Source organism: Sceloporus undulatus, chromosome 3 (assembly GCF_019175285.1).
Source record: "Sceloporus undulatus isolate JIND9_A2432 ecotype Alabama chromosome 3, SceUnd_v1.1, whole genome shotgun sequence".
NCBI lineage: Eukaryota > Metazoa > Chordata > Lepidosauria > Squamata > Phrynosomatidae > Sceloporus > Sceloporus undulatus.
In genome coordinates, this window is record NC_056524.1 from 264461056 (window position 1) to 264481091 (window position 20036).

Below are 20036 nucleotides of genomic sequence, written 5' to 3' on the forward strand. Positions count from 1 at the left end.
TTCACTCCCTCTTTCCATTCAGACCTGGCTTAAAACTTGCTCACAAATGTTCCTACACCCTCCTTCCATGCAACTAATTACAGTCCTGGTTTAAAATCTCTCAAAATCTATCTTCTGTTCCTGTCACTCACTCCAGTCCTAGCTTAAAATCTCCTCCTGAAATCTCCCACCCTCATTCCCACCTCTCACTCACTGCATTCCCATTTTATAATCTTGGAAATAATAATAATAATAATTCGTATCCCGCTCTTTCCCCATAACTAGGCCTCAGAGCGGCTCAACAGTATTAAAAGAACTATACAATTAAAAACAGAAAAGGTTCATTAAAAAGGAATTAAATTAATACAATATTAAAATAGATTGTTATTAAAAGAATAAAATACATTTTTAAAAGATTAAACTGTTTAAAACACTTTAGAATGAAGCAACCCCCCCCCCCCCCACCGTCTCTTTACAGGAAATGCTAGCACTCCTTCCATCCCCTCACTCCATTCCCAGTTTAAAATCTTTTCCTTCGCTTACCTATTCTCCTGCCCTCTCTTCCATTATCCATTCACTCCAGTTCTGACTTAAAATCTCATCCCTCACTTGCAAATGCTCCTATGCCTTCCTATCCCTTTATTCTGGTCCTGGCTTAAAATTAATTACTCTAAACAAGTGGCTGGATTTATTTTTAAAAATATTTTTTAAGTGTATCCTCCCAGTAGTGCCAGATGTTGAATGATCTCCTCAGCCCTGCTGCAGTTCCTCATCCCTGGTCTAACTATTAGTGATAAAAAGGTATATGCCATTGAATTGGTGTGTACAATGGCTTTAAGTGTCAGCAAGTCAGCAAATGTGCACACAAGTGTTTCAAAAGGATTTGGCTTACATACCATAACTCTTGAATTGATTTGAATGCAGTTTGACCAGTGTAGCACCTTTCAGACGTACTTTTTATGGACACTGAATGGTTTGTTTTTGCACTCTTATTATTTCTGCTTCTCTTTCTGAGGTATACCTCAGTTAACAAAGTGGATGTGCTCCTGGTGGGGTTATTTCTTTTACAAAAAATTAGATGCTAGAGGCAGAAATAACATGGGAAGAATAGGGATAGGTTCTTGTATCACAAAAAACAGTTCAACATAGTTCTGCAACCATTTTATAGAAAACTGGCAATATGCCATGCGAAATGAAATATCCAGGTCAGATAAGCTCTGCATGAGTATACAAAAACACAGCCTTTTAGAAATCACTTGAAAACCTCTTCCAAAATGCATCCATGAATGCTCCCCCCACCAGTGCTCACTTTTCTTATGATTTCCATTTGAATAGACATACTTGTACATTTTAAAACATACTGGGGGTAGCTGGTGGAGTAGACTAATCTGCATTACCAATTTCTGTCTTTTGCTGTTTATGCATGCCCAGTAAGGGATTATGGAGGCAGCTGCAGTTTACCTTGCCTATTGTAGGCAGCCACATGGTCTACAGTAGGTTTGGCTAGAGTAGAATCCCATTCTTTCCCAGCTTTATTGCATTGTTCATTACAGACACACTGCTGCAACTGTCAAAAGTCTCCATTTCTACTCCCATTCTTCACCATTTTCCTAATGCTGCTGCTAAAAACCTCCAGCTAGTCAGAGGACAAGGACTAGAATGGGTTTAAAAGACTGTAAATTGGAGCTGTTTTGTCAGATCCTTTGTTGACTTGAGGTGTGCCTATACTGATTTGGGAGAAATGCAGTCAGATTGCCATCAAATTATTTGTGTTGGCTGTGTTCCTTGTTTATCTGCAGCAGTGTAACGGTATGCAAATAGAACCTCAGTTCAGTCCAGGTGGTAGGAATATATGTGACTTCTTCCAAGCCATGTAAATGACGACATGCTGAACAGAATCACTCATGTTATGCCTGGAAATTCTTCACATCCAAGATGCAATTATTTAGGCACTGTAACTGTGTGACCTGAATTCATTTATCTTCTGCTGCAAGACACTTTATATCTAGAGGGAGCATGTAGTATGCTGACAAAAATGGCCCCTTACTTTTTTGGATCATAGGTTATGACTTACTTAAATTCTAGCCTCCCCTTTTAGCGAATTCTAGTGACCTACAGATGCATACAGCTTTCTGTGGTTATTGGGGGAGGAGGAATATTGGTTTCTCATAGAAAATCTTTTTCTTGCAGCAGTAAAGGCTATAATTAATCAAAACCTGTATTGCTGTTGCATTGTTTTGCCAGTTAACCTTGTATGTTAATTTTGTGTTTGCTTCCTGACTTGAAGGCTGATTGTGAAAGCTCATGCCTAGTAACACAAGCTGGTTCTTGTGGCAGTGATAACTGTTAAGCCTGCATTTATTTTTTACAAAAGCATCATTTTTATTAAAGGATTCCTAGATGAAGTCATGAAGAAATATGGCAGTTTAGTTCCTCTCTGTGAAAAGGATGTTATGGGAAGATTAAAGGAAGTCTTTAATGAAGACTTTTCTCATCGGTTAGTAGCTCTTTGTATAATTTTTAGTTCTCCTCGTTTGTACTCTAAATTTCACATGCATCTCAAATGTATTTGGATAAGTTAACATTGTCTGTCTTTTTCTTGGCTTCTTTAATTCTATTCCAGAAAGCCATTCATCACTAAGGAAATCATGAAGTATCAAACAAGGCATCCCAAATCTTCCACTTGCAATTTCCGCGTCTTCTATAATAAGCACATGCTGGATATGGATGATCTGACAACGCTGGATGGGCAGAACTGGCTAAATGACCAGGTGAGAGCAATTTGAGGCTCTGTTTTTGTTTTTTTAAGTATGCTTAACTTAGTATTTTGCAGTTCTGCTTTGTTGTCACAGATTTTTGGTTTATTTTGTGGGGAGGGAGATGGGAAACATTAATCAGATTTCATGTGCTGTTGTATCCATCTGGTATTATTATATGTACATATATTATTATATGTACACTTCAGAGAGCAAGTGTGGTATAGTGGTTTGAATGTTGGACTACGATTCTGGAGACCAGATTTCAAATCCCTGCTTGGCCATGGAAACCCACTGGTGACCTTGGGCAAATCATATTTTCTCAGCCTCAGAGAACGGTAAAGCCAAAGCCATCTCCAAGCAGATCTTGTCAAGAAAACCCTATGATAGGTTTGTCTTAGGGTCTGCATAGGTTGAAAATAACGTGAAGGCACACTACTACTACTACTACTACTACTACTACTACTACTACAGCTCAGAAAAGGACTGCAGAGTTAGCTAGAAAATTATTTTGCAGGGTAAGAATTCCTTAGCCTAAAATAATTCCTGATCAGATACTCATATAAACACACACACACACACACACACACACACACACACACACACACCCCGTATATACTCGACTATAAGTCGACCTCATGTATAAGTCGAGGGTAAGTTTTGGGGCAGAATTATGGATTTTGATATGACCTGTGGATAAGTCAAGGGTAAGACTTAGGGGCATATAGCAGAGGAGCTAAAGGATGAAGCAAAGCAAAACAATGTCAAAGAATTTACAAAATTCCAGCAGACATAACTCTTTGTGCTCAGTCTTAAGACTGGATGGATGAGAGAGTAGAGGGAGTCAGTGCTTCCAGGACAGATTATACTCTTGCTTTTCACCAGGGGATGGTTTCTTCTTTTAAAAAAGAGTTAAGGTACAGTACTTACATTGACCCATGGATAACTCAGGTTTTTGGGTCAATTTTTTGACCTAAATTTGTAGACTTATACATGAGTATATACAGTGTGTGTGTGTGTGTATATATATATATATATATATATATATATATATCAAAATCCTGCTGTTCTGAGGAAGAATAGCCTTTGAAAGTAGCTAAATTTTTAGGTGGACATTTTCATGGTCATATGGAAGGATTTCCCCCCCAAACAAACTTTTTAAAAAACTTAACTTCAGACGTTTTGCAACAAAGGTTTTAAGAAGACTAACTACAAACTGTATTATGAAGATACAGTGGGGCCTTGTTATCCAGAGTGTGTGGTTCCAGGATCTTCTGTGGAAACCAAAATCTGTGAATGCACAAGAGCTATTACAGTGCACCCGCGTTATAAGCAGGCGCACTATACGCAGCTTCCTGCTTACATGAAAGCCATGCAGCAATATAAACAATGGTGAGTGTGCCTATGGCATGTGCGCTACTGCGCCGCCAGCATACCTCTAAAGTGGCCCGAAGCAGCTTTATTTTGGCCTGTCTGTATGGGCCCTTAGTCACCAGCTTAGAATTCTTTGTGGTTAACTGCCCTAGATAGTAAATGATAAGTATAGTTCACTGTAGTGGTGATTTTATTGTTTCTGGTTTGAAAATGATTGGATTCTCACAGTGTAACAGGATGGCTTGATTTGTACTGAACTAGATATTTTAATTAGGTGCAAATAAGACAGTGAAAATCAAAATTCTAGAACTGAAATGTCTAATCCATGCTAAGATTACTATATACTTTTATTTTAAAGTCAACATTCTTATTCAATGGAATGAGAAAAATAATTTTGCAGAGATAGTCAATAGCTCCAATAAAATAAGACAAAACATTAAAGCAAATATCCATGATAGCTTTCTTTTCATACTTGTCCACTACATTAGGTGACAATCTGCATCACTGCCTAAAAATGAGAAGTGAAAATTCTCTTAAAGATGTGAGCTTGGGCCATGCTCTGCTTGTTTAGGAAAAAAAATATTTGCGCACTATTTTATGTTCATATGTCTAAATCCCTGCAGTTGTGGAATTCTGTATACACTATAGAATGGTAGCCTCTTTCTGGATTGAGCAAATAATTTTCACTTCAGAAAGGGTGAAATCCATTAGTCTGGCAACAGTCCAACAAGTAATGTATCACATATGTGTTAAACTCACAAAAGCAGGTTGCATTGTTTGATACCTGCATAACTGCAGATTGAAAGTCTTTGAATCTTCTCAAGTGTAGATAGATCTGTTAAATCTCAAATGAATGATTTGCCTTCAAGTAAGGAAGAGGCCCAGTTAGTTCATCTCCAGTCCTGCCATTTGAGCTTGACTACTATTGTACTAGTGTCTGTATCTGCCGAAGGGTGAGAACCTCAGATGAAGAAAGCCAAGTACTTATCACGTTTGTTTCCTTCCTTGCTTCCATGAAGTTCAGGATGGCACAAGCAGCCATGGCCATTTCCTCTTTGCAAAATTCATGTGAAGAACATTAACTCCCTCGCTGGTTTAATTCCTGTGATGTGTTCATTGAAATGCAGTGATTCATTTATATACTTAAATGAAAAATATTGGTACAAGCCAAATACCTCAGACCACATGGCCATCCCCTTCTTCTTGGAACAAGACATAATTATTTCATTTTAACAAATCCTTCACACAATTTAATTTTTCTAAGTATGCTTTCTGGAAGAGAAGTGGAAATAAGAAGGGATTGACAATGTAGAATCATCTTGTGAGATAAATTCGTAATGTGAAATTGAAGGATTTCATGGCAAGCATCCATAGTTTTTGTGGGGTTTTCAGGTTATGTGACCATGTTTCTAGAACATGGCCACATAGCCTGAAAAACCCACAAAAATCTATAAATTCCTAACCTTTTGTTTCTGAACTGTGTTTGTATGTGAATGCCATCAGAGCAGAGAGAGAGATTGCTTTTTAATACAAAAGAAAAAACTATTCCTCATGACTGTCTCATGATCTCCTTAGAGGAAGAGTTGGACATATATTGGCACAAAGTGTACATGGGTAGTTTATAAAAGCCTCTCCCCATGACATTGTTCAGAGCAATCTTTATTTAAACACTTAGGCTTTGGATATGTTCACATATGGGTCAGTTCAATGGTACTACAGGGGAAAAAAGCATCAGGCATGCAATTCAACTACTTAAGAAGTTCAGTACAGTCCTTCAGCAAGTTACTTTTTTGGACTATAGCTCCTGGCATCTGGATATGCTGGATGGGAGAGTCTGAGTATTGTCGTTCATGAACCCTGATTGGCAAAGGTGGGGTGGTTTTTTCTAGCCTTTATGGCTGCAAAAATATTATTGAGAGTGTTTTGCCAATGCATCCTGGAAACAAGATACCAAAGAGGTGGATGAAAAAGCTGGCCGGCGACTTAGGGAACGGGATTTCAGAGTCCAGCCTGACTCACTGCTATTCCCTAATCCTGGGAAAATAAAGTGAAATTATGGCAAAAGTGTGCAACTCTCTGAAATTTGTATTACAACTTTCTGTAATATAGAATTCAAGATTATGCAGAATATATTGATATTAATCTGGCCTATGTAGTGCACACTCAATGGAGAGATTGGGAATATTAGCCTGAATCCTATAGATAGTGGCAGCCAGATACAATCCATTGAATCTGCAGTTTACAAAAGTGTTGGTTACTCATTTGCAAATAGTCATACACTGTGTGCATCTGCAAAGTGTAAAATAGATCTAATGTACAAATGCACAATACCAAGTTAACATAATTCTTGATGAGGTCCAAGAAATGTGCTAAACAGGGAAGTGTTGCTCAATTAGATATGTTTTTGCATTCAGTAATTAGGAATAGTTGGAAAGTGTTGAAAATCTAATGGAAGAGCATTGCATATAGTAGATATTTTTACGTCAAACATCCAGCTTTGTACAGCTCCTGAACAGACATCAAGAGTATGTAGCACTACCAGGAGGTCTTCTCAAGATGATCTCAAAGATTGAATGATTCCATAAGGTTGTAGGTGAAGTCTTGGGTAATCAGGTCCCAAGTTATGACATATTATTTAGCAGTTGATGTATCAAATCAAACTAAATTGGGAATAGCAATTGAGTTTAGGTTGTTAAGGTTAATACACTTCACTGTGATGGAAGAATTCCAAAAATTGAAGAGGAGTGTGTCTTTCTCCTATTACAGCTTAATTACCTAACCTCTTTCAGATCATCAACATGTATGGTGAGCTAATAATGGATGCAGTCCCTGAAAAGGTAAGCTTGTCTTATTTTGTCTTGCAGTTTGAAGAATTAGCTAAATAGAATAGGAAGAGGAGTGACATAGGTGTTATCTCCTCCTTTTTAGAAACAGTACAAAGCTCATTATGGTGACATGCATTCCTAGGATATTGTTTCTTGCTGGCTGAATTTTTAGTGTGAACTCTACTGTAGTATGCAAAAAGGCTGTGTTCAGGCTTATAAATCATGATGTATAAAAATAATAAATTATAAGCATAGATTCTGACTAATCTTTGGGGAGAACCTTTGATGACAAGAACTGTTTGACGATAGACTCGTTTAGAAAGTGATGGACTATCCTTATTTGGAGCTTTTCAAACAAAGGTTGGATGGTCACCTCTTAGTGATATATTAACACTAGATTCCAGCATTGGTACAGGGTTACATTACATAACAGTGGTGATCCCTTCCAGCATTATGGATTTTTTAAAACTTTATTTTTCATACACACACACACACACACACACACACACACACACACACACACACATATAAACATACACACACATGCTTCTACATAATATATAAAAAGGGATCATTGTAATCACAATAATCCCAGACAAGCAAATACAAAATATTACTTCCAAATGTACTCTCTATAACTGGTCCTGATTCATCATGTTATTCATCATGTTATTTAAAGGTCTTATTATTTTTTCCATTTACCAAATATCTTTTACAGTGGTGCCTCGGGTTACGAATAATCGTTCCGCCGCCGCTTTCGTAACCCGAAAAAGCATTCGCAAGCCGAAAATGCCATGGCGCTAATGGGGAAAAGCCGCGATTTCGTGCGAAAAAGCCGAAAAAAAAGCACCAAATTTTTTTCGTAACCCGAAAAACATTCGTAACCCGGAACAATTATTTCCTATGGGATTTTTTCGTATCCCGGAATGTCGTAACCTGGGTATTTCGTATCCCGGGGTACCACTGTATAGTTATGTTCTACATTATATATCTATATTTATCACTATAAGCGTTAAACAAGTTATCATTATTGTTTTGTGCGATGTGGCCACATACTAGATGTGGCCACATACCATTCCCTTCTTATGGTTGTGTCCATGGTTTTTGTAGAAATTCTAGTTTGCATTAAGCCAGAGTTCCTTATTTAGTACAGTACTAGACACATTGTTTGCATTTGATCACTTGCTCCCTGACCACCTTTTGTCTTTATAGGTTCATTTCTTCAACAGCTTTTTCATAGACAGCTGGTAACCAAAGATATAATGGGGTAAAACGATGGACAAAAAGGTATGTTCTACTTAATAATATTGAAATCTTGTAGCTGGTGGAAAATGCTGAACCGTTTTAAATGGGTACATTTGTGTTAGAAGCGTTATTGCATACTGGGTCAATATAATAATAATAATAATATAATAATAATAATATAGTTTTTATTTATATCTTCCCGCCTCTCCCATGGATCGAGGTGGGATCACAACAGAGTTAAAAAGCGGTTACAGTATTCCAACATTAGTTACCGCACAATTAAAACCATCTAAAAACATAAAACATCAATGTAAGACATCAAATATCGTCATCATTCGGGGTCAGATGCTCTCGTTCTGTTCCAATGGTTTTCATAGGAGGCCAGGAGGGTATGTGCGGTGAAAGAGCTCTGTCTTTATCTGCCTTCTTGAAATTTCCAAAGATGTGTCAAGGCGAATCTCCTCTGGGAGTCCGTTCCATAGTCTAGAGGCAGCCATACTGAATGCTCTTTGGGAAGTGGAATATCGTGGCCACTGCACCACCAGGGCTCCCTGGTGGGATAGATTTCCTCTTTTGCACAACCATTAAAGGTACTGGAGGGCCTGTCTTTATTTTCACTAGCAACCCTAGTCTGGTGGGCAAAGCGAACTGATACAGTAAGGAACACTGCTAGGAAGAAAAGGTGTGCAATTGTCAAGTGTGCTGATCTTGTCTTCATTCTTAACTCAGTACACGCATTGTGGCTTCAGGTCATAAGAAAGACCTTGCTGGGGCATTTTAAAGACATTCATTCCATCTATAGTAGGAGTGCGAATCGTTAACCCATGGGATGGATGCAGCCTGCTTCTTGGGCAGCTTCCCCAGCCCTCTTTACCAGTTTCCTTTTTCCAAATCGTTACGAGGGCATTAAGCCCCCCATTTAATATTTTTTCAGTCTCCTGGGAAAGGAGGGGGGAGGAGGAACTAAAACAGCATTTTTTTAAAAAAGAGCCTTCCTAACACTTCTAGGCCTGTTACAGACAGGCCAAAATAAGCTGCTTTGAGTCACTTTGAGGTATGGTATTTCATGAGCTGCGTCCTAAGAGTCCAAAAGCCGTACCAAGGCACACTCCAGTCCTAGGACTGGAGTGCAGCTTTGGTGTGGCTTTTGGACTCTTAGGCCGCATGCATCATTGAAATACCATACCTCCAAGTGACTCGAAGCAGCTTTATTTTGGCCTGTCTGTACAGGCCCTAGTTTTGTTAAAAGAGACACATGTGGCCAGTGGGGCTCAGTGTGAAGGTGCAAAATGGAGTGGATGTGGCTTCTGGAGTTGGGGATTTGTTAACCTGCTGATTATACGCAACAACTGAAGAGTATGTGCAGTGTGACAAAGATGGCGAAATCTAATTCTAAGACGAAAAAATATTTCTGAAGTCAGGGATGAACCATAGGCTGTATAGAGCCCTCAGGGCTTTTTGTGACCCCAGGGACCCAAGTGTAACTTTAATTTTTGCAAAAATCTACTTCTTTTCCCAAAACATTTTGGCCCAAAATGCCTTCTAGGGGATAGTTGGGGCCTATTAAAACAGATCTCTCCTAGGTCTAAAATGGCCCAGGGAGACCTAAAACATGATCAGTGTATATTAGAAGACATGATTCATTAGAAAAGACAATAATGCTAGGAAAGGTAGAGGGTAGTATAAAGAGAGCGGGGCCGCATGCCAGATGGATAGACCCAGTTAGGGAGGTCCCAGGGCCTAAAGTTGCAGGCCCTGAGCAGAGCAATGGAGGAGAGGGGATCTTGGAGATGTCTCATCCACAGAGTCGCCATAATTCAGGATCGACTCGAGGACAGTAAACAACAACAGCATGCCGTTTGGAGGGCATTTGTAGGCAGTTGTTTTTTGGGTTTTTTTCTGGATGCATAGGAGTGACAAGGTCTTCTGGGATGGTAATAGGACCCCCCTACAGCCTTCCACAGTTGTCAACCGTTGTTATAAGAAGGGTTTAAGGGCTGAATGCATGAAATATCTGTAGTGAAATTTGTTTTAAATTGGGAGTTAACTTGTGGCTCTCCGGATATTGAACTATAACTTCCATCAGCCTTAGCCAGCATAGCTAATAGAGAGGGATAATGGAATTAGCAACCAACAGCTATTTTAGAGTGCTACAAATTGTCAAGTCCTGGCTTAAATCTGGTTTTCATTTTTTGATGGTTTTAATCTGTTTAAGTCACCTTGATTTAAAACAAGTGTACACTGCAGTGCTCTCATTACTGTGTTCACAACATTTTAAATGTTCTGCTGTTCTGTAGTGCCTCTGTGTAATACAGATATACAGTACAGTACTTCTGTAAAAACATGATCTCTTCAGTAGCTTGCATGGGCTAACCCCTCCGAATTCTTTTGGAGATAAAGTTAGTCTTTTTTGTAAGTATTCACTGAAAACAGGGCTTCATAAATTGAAATGTACCCGTTCTGCTACTTGGAATGGGAAATTAAATTGGATTTTGTTACTTATCTTGCACAGAAGAACTTTGCTTTTGTTTCATTCATGCTTTGTATGCTACATTTTGAGTTCAGCTGCAAAGGCCTGTCTCATCTGACTGGATTTTAATTAAACTTATAGGTGCATACACTTTCCCCTTTTACACTGGAATAAGAGCATCTGATTTTTACCCTTGCAATGAAGTTGCTTTTGTTTCTTCCTCAAGCAGTACTTGATTTCTACTTTATGATTTCTGGGTACTGATGCAGTGTATTGGTGTAGCTATGAATCAGGAAGCCTACAGCTTAACTCTCATCTTTGTCATGAATAAATGGTGACTGAATTCATGAATCCAATTACTAAATAATTAGACCTGTTGAATCAGTGAGAGTTTCACAAGTGTTGGTCTACCATTCAGCAGTTGTAATGTAACGAGTCTTCTCTGATTTGAACTAACAATTGGATTTAGCTGTTGAGCAAGGTTCTTTCTTCTTAGTCCAAGTATCTTACCTGCAGTGTGGCGTAATACTGACTTCGGCAGCGTCTGCACTGCAGAAATAATGCAGTTTGACACCAATTTCACTGCCCTAGCTCAGTGCTATGGAATTCTGGGAACTGTAGTTTTGTGAGACATTTAACCTCCTCTGAGAGAGAGCTGTGGTGTTAACAACAAACTACCATTCCCAGAATTCCATAAAATTAAGGCAGGGCAGTTAAAGTGGTGTCAACTTGGATTATTTCTACATGCAGATGATAGAATCAGGAGCCTTGGTGACACAGTGATTAAATGCCTGTACTGCAGCCACTCACAAAGGTTGCGAGTTGAATACTAGCCAGGGCTCAGCCTCAACTCAGGCTTGCATCAAATGAGTACCCAGTTTGATGGGGGCAATTAGCTTACAGTTGTAAACTGCTTAGAGACTGCTTAGAGTGAAGCAGTATATAAATGAAGCTGCTTTTGCTATTGCTATAGAATGACAGAGTTGGATCCAGTCCCACCCCCTGCCATGCAGGAACTCACATTCAAAGCACCCCAGGCAGATGGTTATCCAGCCTCTGTTTAAACCTCTGTTTAAAAACCACACTCCAAGGGAGTGTGTTTCAGTATCAAACATCACTTATTGTCCAGAAGGTCTTCCTAATGTTGAGGTGGAGTCTCTCTTCCTGTAATTTGAATCCATTGCTCCGGGTCCTATTCTCTGGAGCAGCAGAAGACAAGCTTGCTCCATCCTTAATATGACACCCCTTCAAATGTTTAAACAGGGCTATCACATCACCTCTTCTCTTCTCCAGGCTAAACATAAACAGCTCCCTAAGTCTCTCTTTATAGGGCATGGTTTCCAGACCCTTCACCATTTTGATTGCCTTCCTCTGGATACGCTCCACCTAGTCAACATCCTTTTTGAATATGGTGCCCAGAGCTGGACTAAGTATTCCAGGTGGGGACTGACCAAAGCAGAATAGAGTGGCACTTTAACTTCCCTTGATCTACACACTATACCTCTATTGATGTAGCCTAGAATCGCATTGGCTTTTTTAGCTGCTGCATCACACTGTTGACTCACGTTTAACTTGTGGTCTACTAGGATCTCTTTCACATCCTAGATCTCTTTCACACATAGTCTTGTTAGGCCAGGTGTCCCTCATCCTATACCTATGCATTTTATTTTTTCTGCCTAAGTTAAGAACCTTATATTTCTCCTTATGGAAATTCATTTTGTCCAAAATGAAGTCCAAAATTTCTGGAGGTCCAAAGGTTGAGAACCACAGCTTTAAGGAGTGAAAGAAACCATTTAATTCAACCCTCTAATGACATCCAAGACTGATGCTTCAGACTATGTGGGTTTTAAACATATTTCCCCTCTTCCCCTATTGTGAGGATGGTTGTCATAATCAATTGCTCTGCTAGGAAGGAAAAAGACCTCAGTTTATTTATTCAGAAGTAGATTTTTCACAGTGTTCAAAAAAGCAAAAGTTGTGAAGTGACACATTGGCTTCAATCCTTTATCTCCTAAGAACAGCGTAAATGTCTGCATGTGGACCTATGCTACACTGAGCCATATGTATATCTCCCTGATAAGCCCTTTGCTTCACAGCAAGCAAACAGGCTTGGAGATGCATCTGGCTACATCCCCATAGCCAGAGATGAATTGATTAGAGCAGCACAGATCTGCTGAGGTTTTGTGGGGAAGTTTCAGGGGGCTTATAGTAATTTGGGGTGGGTGCTGTGAAGAGAGGAAAGGAATAACAACCCTCCAGCACCGAAAAAGGAAATCTATGTGTATGGCTATCCTTAACAGAATTCCAGCTTTTCTGTAATACCACTTCTCTGAGGATGTCACTAGATGGTAGGAGAGGCATTGGCATGCTGCTGAAAACTCCAACCCAGTCTCTCATTCTCTACTGTATAATTATACAGCTTTATACAGAGTATACTGAGCATATGAAGTACTAAATATAGGACCATAACACTGTGTGGAAGGTAGTAAGAATAGTGGAGAGGCACTGCTTGCATTGTGACAAGTGTATACATCACGATGGAGGAAGAAGAGGCTCAGAGATTCTTCTCAGTGTCATCCATGCACCTGTCACAATGTCTAAGTTTACCTTGCATTGAAATCCTTGCTCACCTGTTAATTTGAGTCTTCTAGATCCAGTTCTGACACACCTGTCTTGATCATTATTCAAAACATGTCACATTCTCCATTGTTACCTTGGCAATGCATGGACTGCTCAACCTCAGCCATTATTTTAGTTGGGTGCTGTTCAACAATATCTTTAAAGAGATGCTCTATTTTTATGTGCAGCAGACCATAGTTCCTGCCTTTAAGTACAAATAGAAACAAAAGTTCCAATTTAAAATGAGGAGAAAACCCATGTTGAATATTGCTGAGCTCAATAAATACAGATCAGCATGCTAAACATTTCAGGAAATGCATTCTGGCAAACCCTAGAAAGGAAGGGCAGATAATAGGAGACAGATCTGTTGGCTGTGTTATGCAATTCTAAAAGGATATTAACCCTACCCATTTTTGGTAAGTACGAGTGTCTGTTGAGAGAGAATTCTGCCAGTGTTTAAGATGGACTAACCAACTGACACTAAGAATTGTGTGTTTTCAGAGTAGTTTAAGTAGGCAGCAGGGTGACACATGGGCTAAATGTGCCACTCTGCTCGACTTTGTACACATACAGCCTTCCGTTGCACCACCACAAGAAGTGGTTCAGTTCAAAAGCGAAGACGTGCATGCCTTGTTTTAAAGACAAATGACTTCTTTCCATGCTGCCATAGAGATGTAAAAGCTTGGAAGAAAACTGGAAAAAATTATTGGGAAAAAACCCTTTTCTTTGCCATTTCCCCCTTGAAGCCTTTTATTCTGGAAAAATTGAAAAAAATGTTTTATGGAATATTTTCTTTTTAGAATTATGACTGAAATATTTAAGACAAGGTGTTCATTTGTTTTATTTCCACCCACATCATTTCTAAAAACTATATAGCAAGTGGATACTTATTTAAAATGATGTATAGCATTTCACATTACTGTAATTCCTGGTCATAGAATCATAGAATCGTAGAGTTGGAAGAGACCACAAGGACCATCCAGGTCCAACCCCTTGCCATGCAGGAAATCTCAATCAAAGCATCCCCGACAGATGGCCATCCAGCCTCTGCTTAAAGACCTCCCAAGACAGAGACTCCACCACACTCCAAGGGAGTGTGTTCCACTGTCGAACATCCCTTACTGTCAGGAAGTCTTCCTAATGTTGAGATGGAATCTCTTTTCCTGTAGCTTGCATCCCTTGTCCCATGTTCTAGTCTCTGGAGCAGCAGAAAACAAGCTTGCTCCCTCTTCAATATGACATCCCTTCAAATATTTAAACAGGGCTATCATATCACCTCTTAACCTTCTTTTCTCCAGGCTAAACATCCCCAGCTCCCTAAGGCGTTTCAGTTCTTTTTATAGGAATGAGTGCTTCATGCTTGGCACTGTGGGAAATTAGAAGAGACAAAATCTCCCCCCCCCTTCCCTTCCTTTTTTACTATTATAGATGGTTTCTTCTGTTTTTAATTTAATTTTTTTTGTCTGCTCTTCATAAATTGGCAAAAGCAAATAGGTTCTTTATACTTCTGGTGCTCCTTATAGTTCAAGGACTTGTAGCTCCATTTGTAACAATAATATTTAAAAAGTAAATTCAATTTGTAATAATTTCCAGAATAAACTGTACTGTTAATAAATCAAATATGATACTTTTATGCCAAGCCAAGTTGTACACAGCATTTTATGTTGCTTTAGTACCAAAATTACTTTTAGTCTGTAAAGGTTTCTAATAATTGCATTTCCCCCATTTCCCCCCTATAACTTTATTTCAACCCCTCAACCCCAATAGGGCAAAAACGCATTTTCTTCCCATGGCTTCAAAATTCTTGGGAATTTTACAACACTTTGCTGCCAGATCTCATACTCTATGCCAGGTAGGCCAAGATCCACATGGTCAAGAGGTCGAAAAGGAAGGATAGTAGGTGGACAGTGGAATACGGAAAGGCATGGCCAATCATGCTAGTTAATGGTGTGCAGTTAAACCACTTTCAATTTCTTAGGCCCAACTCATAAGCAGGCGAGGCTCTGATTCTGTATATTAGAGATGCTCTTTTTTTCCCACCAAATATACAGTCTAAAATGGAAATTCCATATGCAGGCCCATGTGCACAACAGCCTAGCTTGTATAGCCTTCATTCTCTTTGAGGAAGAACTGTGGAAATACTTGTGACCACATTATAGGATGTGATTTTAGGAAGCTGCCTTACTATTTATTTATTTCCTTATATCCCACCTTTCTCCCAATATACGGACTCAAAGCAGTGAGCAACAAGTATAAAACAATACACTTTAAAACAGTACAACAATATTAAAATATATAAATAATTTTTTTAAAAATTAAACAATTATAAGAGTTAAAACAGTTATGAATTAAAATGTAACATGTTAAAAATACAAACCATTTTCTGGGTGGCGTGATGTCTTGGTTTTTCTAGCCCTTTATTGTGAATATCAACTTTAATTGACTATGCAAGGTTTCAGACAGGATCTCCTCCAGTTCTACCTGGAACAGCTTGGAATTGGACCTAGGATCGCTTGCATGCAAAGTATGTACATTTACAGTATTTTCAGCCTCCTACCTTCATGTGGTTGGGTGAGATTGATTTCCTCTCCCACAACATGCTGATTCCCCTGAAAATTTGTGATCCGGGGCTTATTCTACACTACATTTTCTAGATCCATTTCAAACTGGCTTCAGGACAGGATATAGGGTGGAGACTGCCATGGTCGCCTTAACTGATGACCTTTGTCTAAGCATCGACAGAGGAAGCGTGACCCTGCTGGTGCTATTAGACCTCTCAGTGGCATTTGACACAATAGACCACGACATTCTCTTGGAACGCCTGAGAGAGTTAGGAATTGGAGGCACTGCTTTGCAGTAGTTCCATTCCTTCCTCTCAGGTAGATTCCAGAGGGTGATGCTCAGGGACAGTTGCTCTTCAAAAACAGAGCTTAATTGTGGTGTCCCTCAGGGTGCCATTCTGTCCCCAATGTTATTCAACATCTATATGAAGCTGCTGGGAAAAATCATCTGTAGACATGGAACGGGGTGTTATCAGTATGCTGATGACACCCAAATATACTTCTCCATGTCTCTCGGTCATCAGCAATGATGACAGATGGGATTTCTCCCTTCAATCAATGTCTTGCAGCAGTAATGGACTGGATGAGGGAAAACAAGCTCAAGCTGAATCCAGACAAAATGGAAGTACTTACGGTAGGGGCCCCCCAAACCAGGTATCGGGCTGCAACCTCCAGTCCTAGAGGGGTTCACGCTCCCCTCAAAGGACTGTGTTCGCAGCTAAGGGGTGCTTCTCGACTCGTCGCTTCAGATAAGAAATCAGGCGAATGCAGCAGTCAAGAGTGCCTATTGTCAGCTCCGGCTAATACATCAGCTGCGGCCTTTCCTGGAACGGGGTGACCTAGAAACTGTAGTACATGCACTGGTAACCTCAAGACTTGATTTTTGCAATGCGCTCTACATGGGGCTACCCTTGTGCCTAGTCTGGAAGCTTCAACTGGTACAGAATACGGCAGCCAGATTGATTACAGGAACAACTAGGAGTGACCATATTACACCTATATTGAAATCACTCCACTGGCTGCCTATTCATTTCCGGGCACAGTACAAGGTGTTGGTCATTACCTTTAAAGCCTTCCATGGCTTGGGCCCAACCTACTTAAGAGATCGCCTCCTTCTGTACAATCTGCCCCATACCCTCAGATCCTCTGGGAGGAATTTGTTGCAGTCCACAAAGACCAGATTGACAGCAATCTCCCAGAGAACTTTTTCCAGGATTGCTCCCACTTTATGGAATGGCCTGCCAGACGAGATCCGTCAAATTGTCAACCTAGAGAGCTTCAAGAAAGCTGTCAAGACGGATCTCTTCCGGCAGGCCTTCCCGGAATAGAACCCAGCCATGTAACACTCCCCCCACAGACATATATAAGCGAAGACTCGACCCACCATTATTTTATTATTGTACTGTATTTAGATTTTACCATTTGTAATTTTAATGCATAGAATTGTTTAATCCTTTTTTAATGGGGGGGATTGTATATATTGTATTTTTTTAAAGGTTGTACGCCACTTTGATTGTGATAACAAAAAGTGGGATATAAATTAAAGTATTATTATTATTATTAGATCCTGCTCCCCTTCTTCCAGAGTCTTCTTTGTAGTCATAGGAAACTGCCTTACACTTAGCCAAATTAATGTACAGTGGGCCCTTGGTAACCTCTGAGGTTTGGTTCCAGGGACCCCCATTGATACCAAAAAATGCTCAAGGCCTATTATATACAGTGATGTAGTGAAATAGTGTCCCTTATATCAAATAGCAATATAAAATGTAATATTTTCAAGCCATGAATGGTTGAAACCATGGACAAACAATCTGAGGATACAGAGGGCCGATGGTAGTTCATTATTGTGCTCTGTAGAGTTTCAGGTAGAATTCTTTTCTAGCTTTACCAGATAAATAATAATAAATAAATAAACTTTTTATTTGTATCCCGCTCCTTCCCAAGATCAGGGCGGCTTACAGCAATAGATAGAAACAATACAATACACGACAATAAAATCAAAATCACATACACATTATACAAAAAAGTAAACAGACTAAAAGCCCCATTAGCCCATCCTCTTTGCCACAGGAGAGGAGGGAGGCCCATAGGAATTTAAACGGGGAATGCTTGCTGGAATAAAAAGGTCTTTAGATCCTTTTTGAATTGGGCCAGGGAGGTAGCCGAGCGGAGCTCAGTGGGCAGCGTATTCCAAAGGGCCGGGGCGGCGATGGAGAATGTCCTCTTTGTGGTGAAGGTGAGCCTGGCCCCAGGCACCTTCAGTAATTGCTGCCCAGATGTTCTGAGGGTGCGGGGCGGAATATACGGGGAGAGGCGGTCCTTCAGGTATCCTGGGCCCAAGCCATTTAGGGCTTTATAGGTAATTACCAACGTCTTATATTGAGCCCGGAAGCGAATGGTCTCTCATCTGCTTGATCTTTGAAATCATATGAGATCAGGTGTTTTCTGTGTGGTCTGATGGTATGCCATATTGAAAACATTGAAGTCATGACCATGAGGCTTCAAAACCCACTTACAGAAGCTGAGAACACCATGAGTGCCAAATCTGATGTTTTTGGTGGTGTCTATGCACACAATAATTTAGCATGAGGTGGTGTGGGATGGTAGCTTGCATGTGTGTTTTTTAGTTTGTTGCTGTTGTTGCTTTGCATGGAATAGTAACTGAGATAATTGGGACCTGCTTCACATTACATAGCAGTCAGCGGGCCAGCATTAAGTATTAAACACTTGCAGCTTGCCTTGCAAACATGTTTGTCCTAACCATTAAGCTGCAATCGTTTTCACCTGCCTGGGGCTATTTCCATCTCTTCCTATGCCTTCCAGATCTTCACTCGTGGCTTGTATGCTGAATAGCATTCCTTCATTGGTGTTTGACTGTGGTGTGCTAGCATATGTATTTGTGTGTTGAAGGTTGTCTTTTAGAAATTCTAATTTCATGCTTAAAAACCAACACCATTGCATTGCACACTGTAAAAAATAATAATATTGATTTTGAATAATTCAGCATGAAGAGATGTAGGCCAGTAGCCATTGCATGTTTTCTTGAAAATAAATTGAAGCGTCTGTTTAAACAAGCAAATGGTGTCAAATAAGCTGCGTCTGGGAGGGAAAATAGAACTGCAAAATGACTGTGTAACGTTTGGCCTACATAAGGAGCACCGAAGGTGGCAGAGCAGATTGTTCTGCCTTACATTGTAGTTGAGGTCTCTCTCTCTCTCTCTCTTTCTCTTAATTTCATTCAGGTGGAAAATGTTCAGAAATCAGTTACTGAATTTTTAAAATATATTTTATATCACCTTTCACCTTTTGAGCTGAAGCCTTCCACAGCGGTTGATGAAGTAAAAGCCTGAAAACAAAAATGCATATAAAATCCAGTTAATTAAAACAATATAAAATATTTAAAACCATCACAGACAGTGTAATTACCTACTTATTTTTAAATAAAAGGATAAAAATCAGCCCAGAACAATCAGTCTATGTTCAGCAAAGCTAATGTTGTAGAATGCTGGGAATGTTGTTCTTCCCCTGCAACCAGAAGTTTGTGATGGAGTTCATAACAACTGCCATACCATTGAGAAGAATTTTAGTCTGTTGACCACCATACCTGTGTTCCTTGCCCAGTTGGCTGATATCTATTGGAAATGAAGCTGATATCCAGGTATGTGCATTGACAAGAACCTCCTCAGTTGTGATGGAAGCCATGTGTTGGGTTGCAGTTTCTAGCATTCTACATAATTGGCTATGCTGAATAGGGCTGATGGGACTTGCAATCTAACAACATCTGGAAAGCCCCATGATTCTCACTGCTGCTTTGCTGAGAGGTGGCCTTTCAACAGAACAGAACACAGTGCTCATTTGAGGGTAGGGAAATTGAGGTATTCTCAACAACAAGGAATTGAGGCATTCAGCTGCAAGGAAATTGAGGCATTCTCAACAACATCTGGAGGGCCACCCTCAGCTTAAATGTTAGCAGGCAACGGGATCTTGTAGTACCTTTGAAAATAACTGAAAGAAAGAAGCTGGTAGCATGAGCTTTCATAGAATTGAGCCTACTTCCTCAGAAGCATAACTATTAAATGCAAATAGTTTAACTGGTATAGAACTTGTTTGTAGAAAATATATGAAGGTCTGGACTCAGAAGGAGGAGTGAAGATAAGAGGAAGGAACATCAACAATCTAAGATATGTGGATGATGCCATACTACTAG

At 39.8% G+C, this 20036-nt stretch overlaps 1 protein-coding gene across 1 annotated transcript in view; it reads left to right on the plus strand.

The window, feature by feature from the left end:
• SENP5 (SUMO specific peptidase 5) overlaps nucleotides 1-20036 on the plus strand; it is a 59624-nt gene that overhangs the window by 25974 nt on the left and 13614 nt on the right. The window contains 6 exon segments of the mRNA XM_042457899.1: nucleotides 2371-2476; nucleotides 2603-2750; nucleotides 6899-6946; nucleotides 8147-8162; nucleotides 8165-8188; nucleotides 8191-8225. Coding sequence (XP_042313833.1) covers nucleotides 2371-2476; nucleotides 2603-2750; nucleotides 6899-6946; nucleotides 8147-8162; nucleotides 8165-8188; nucleotides 8191-8225 — 377 coding nt within the window.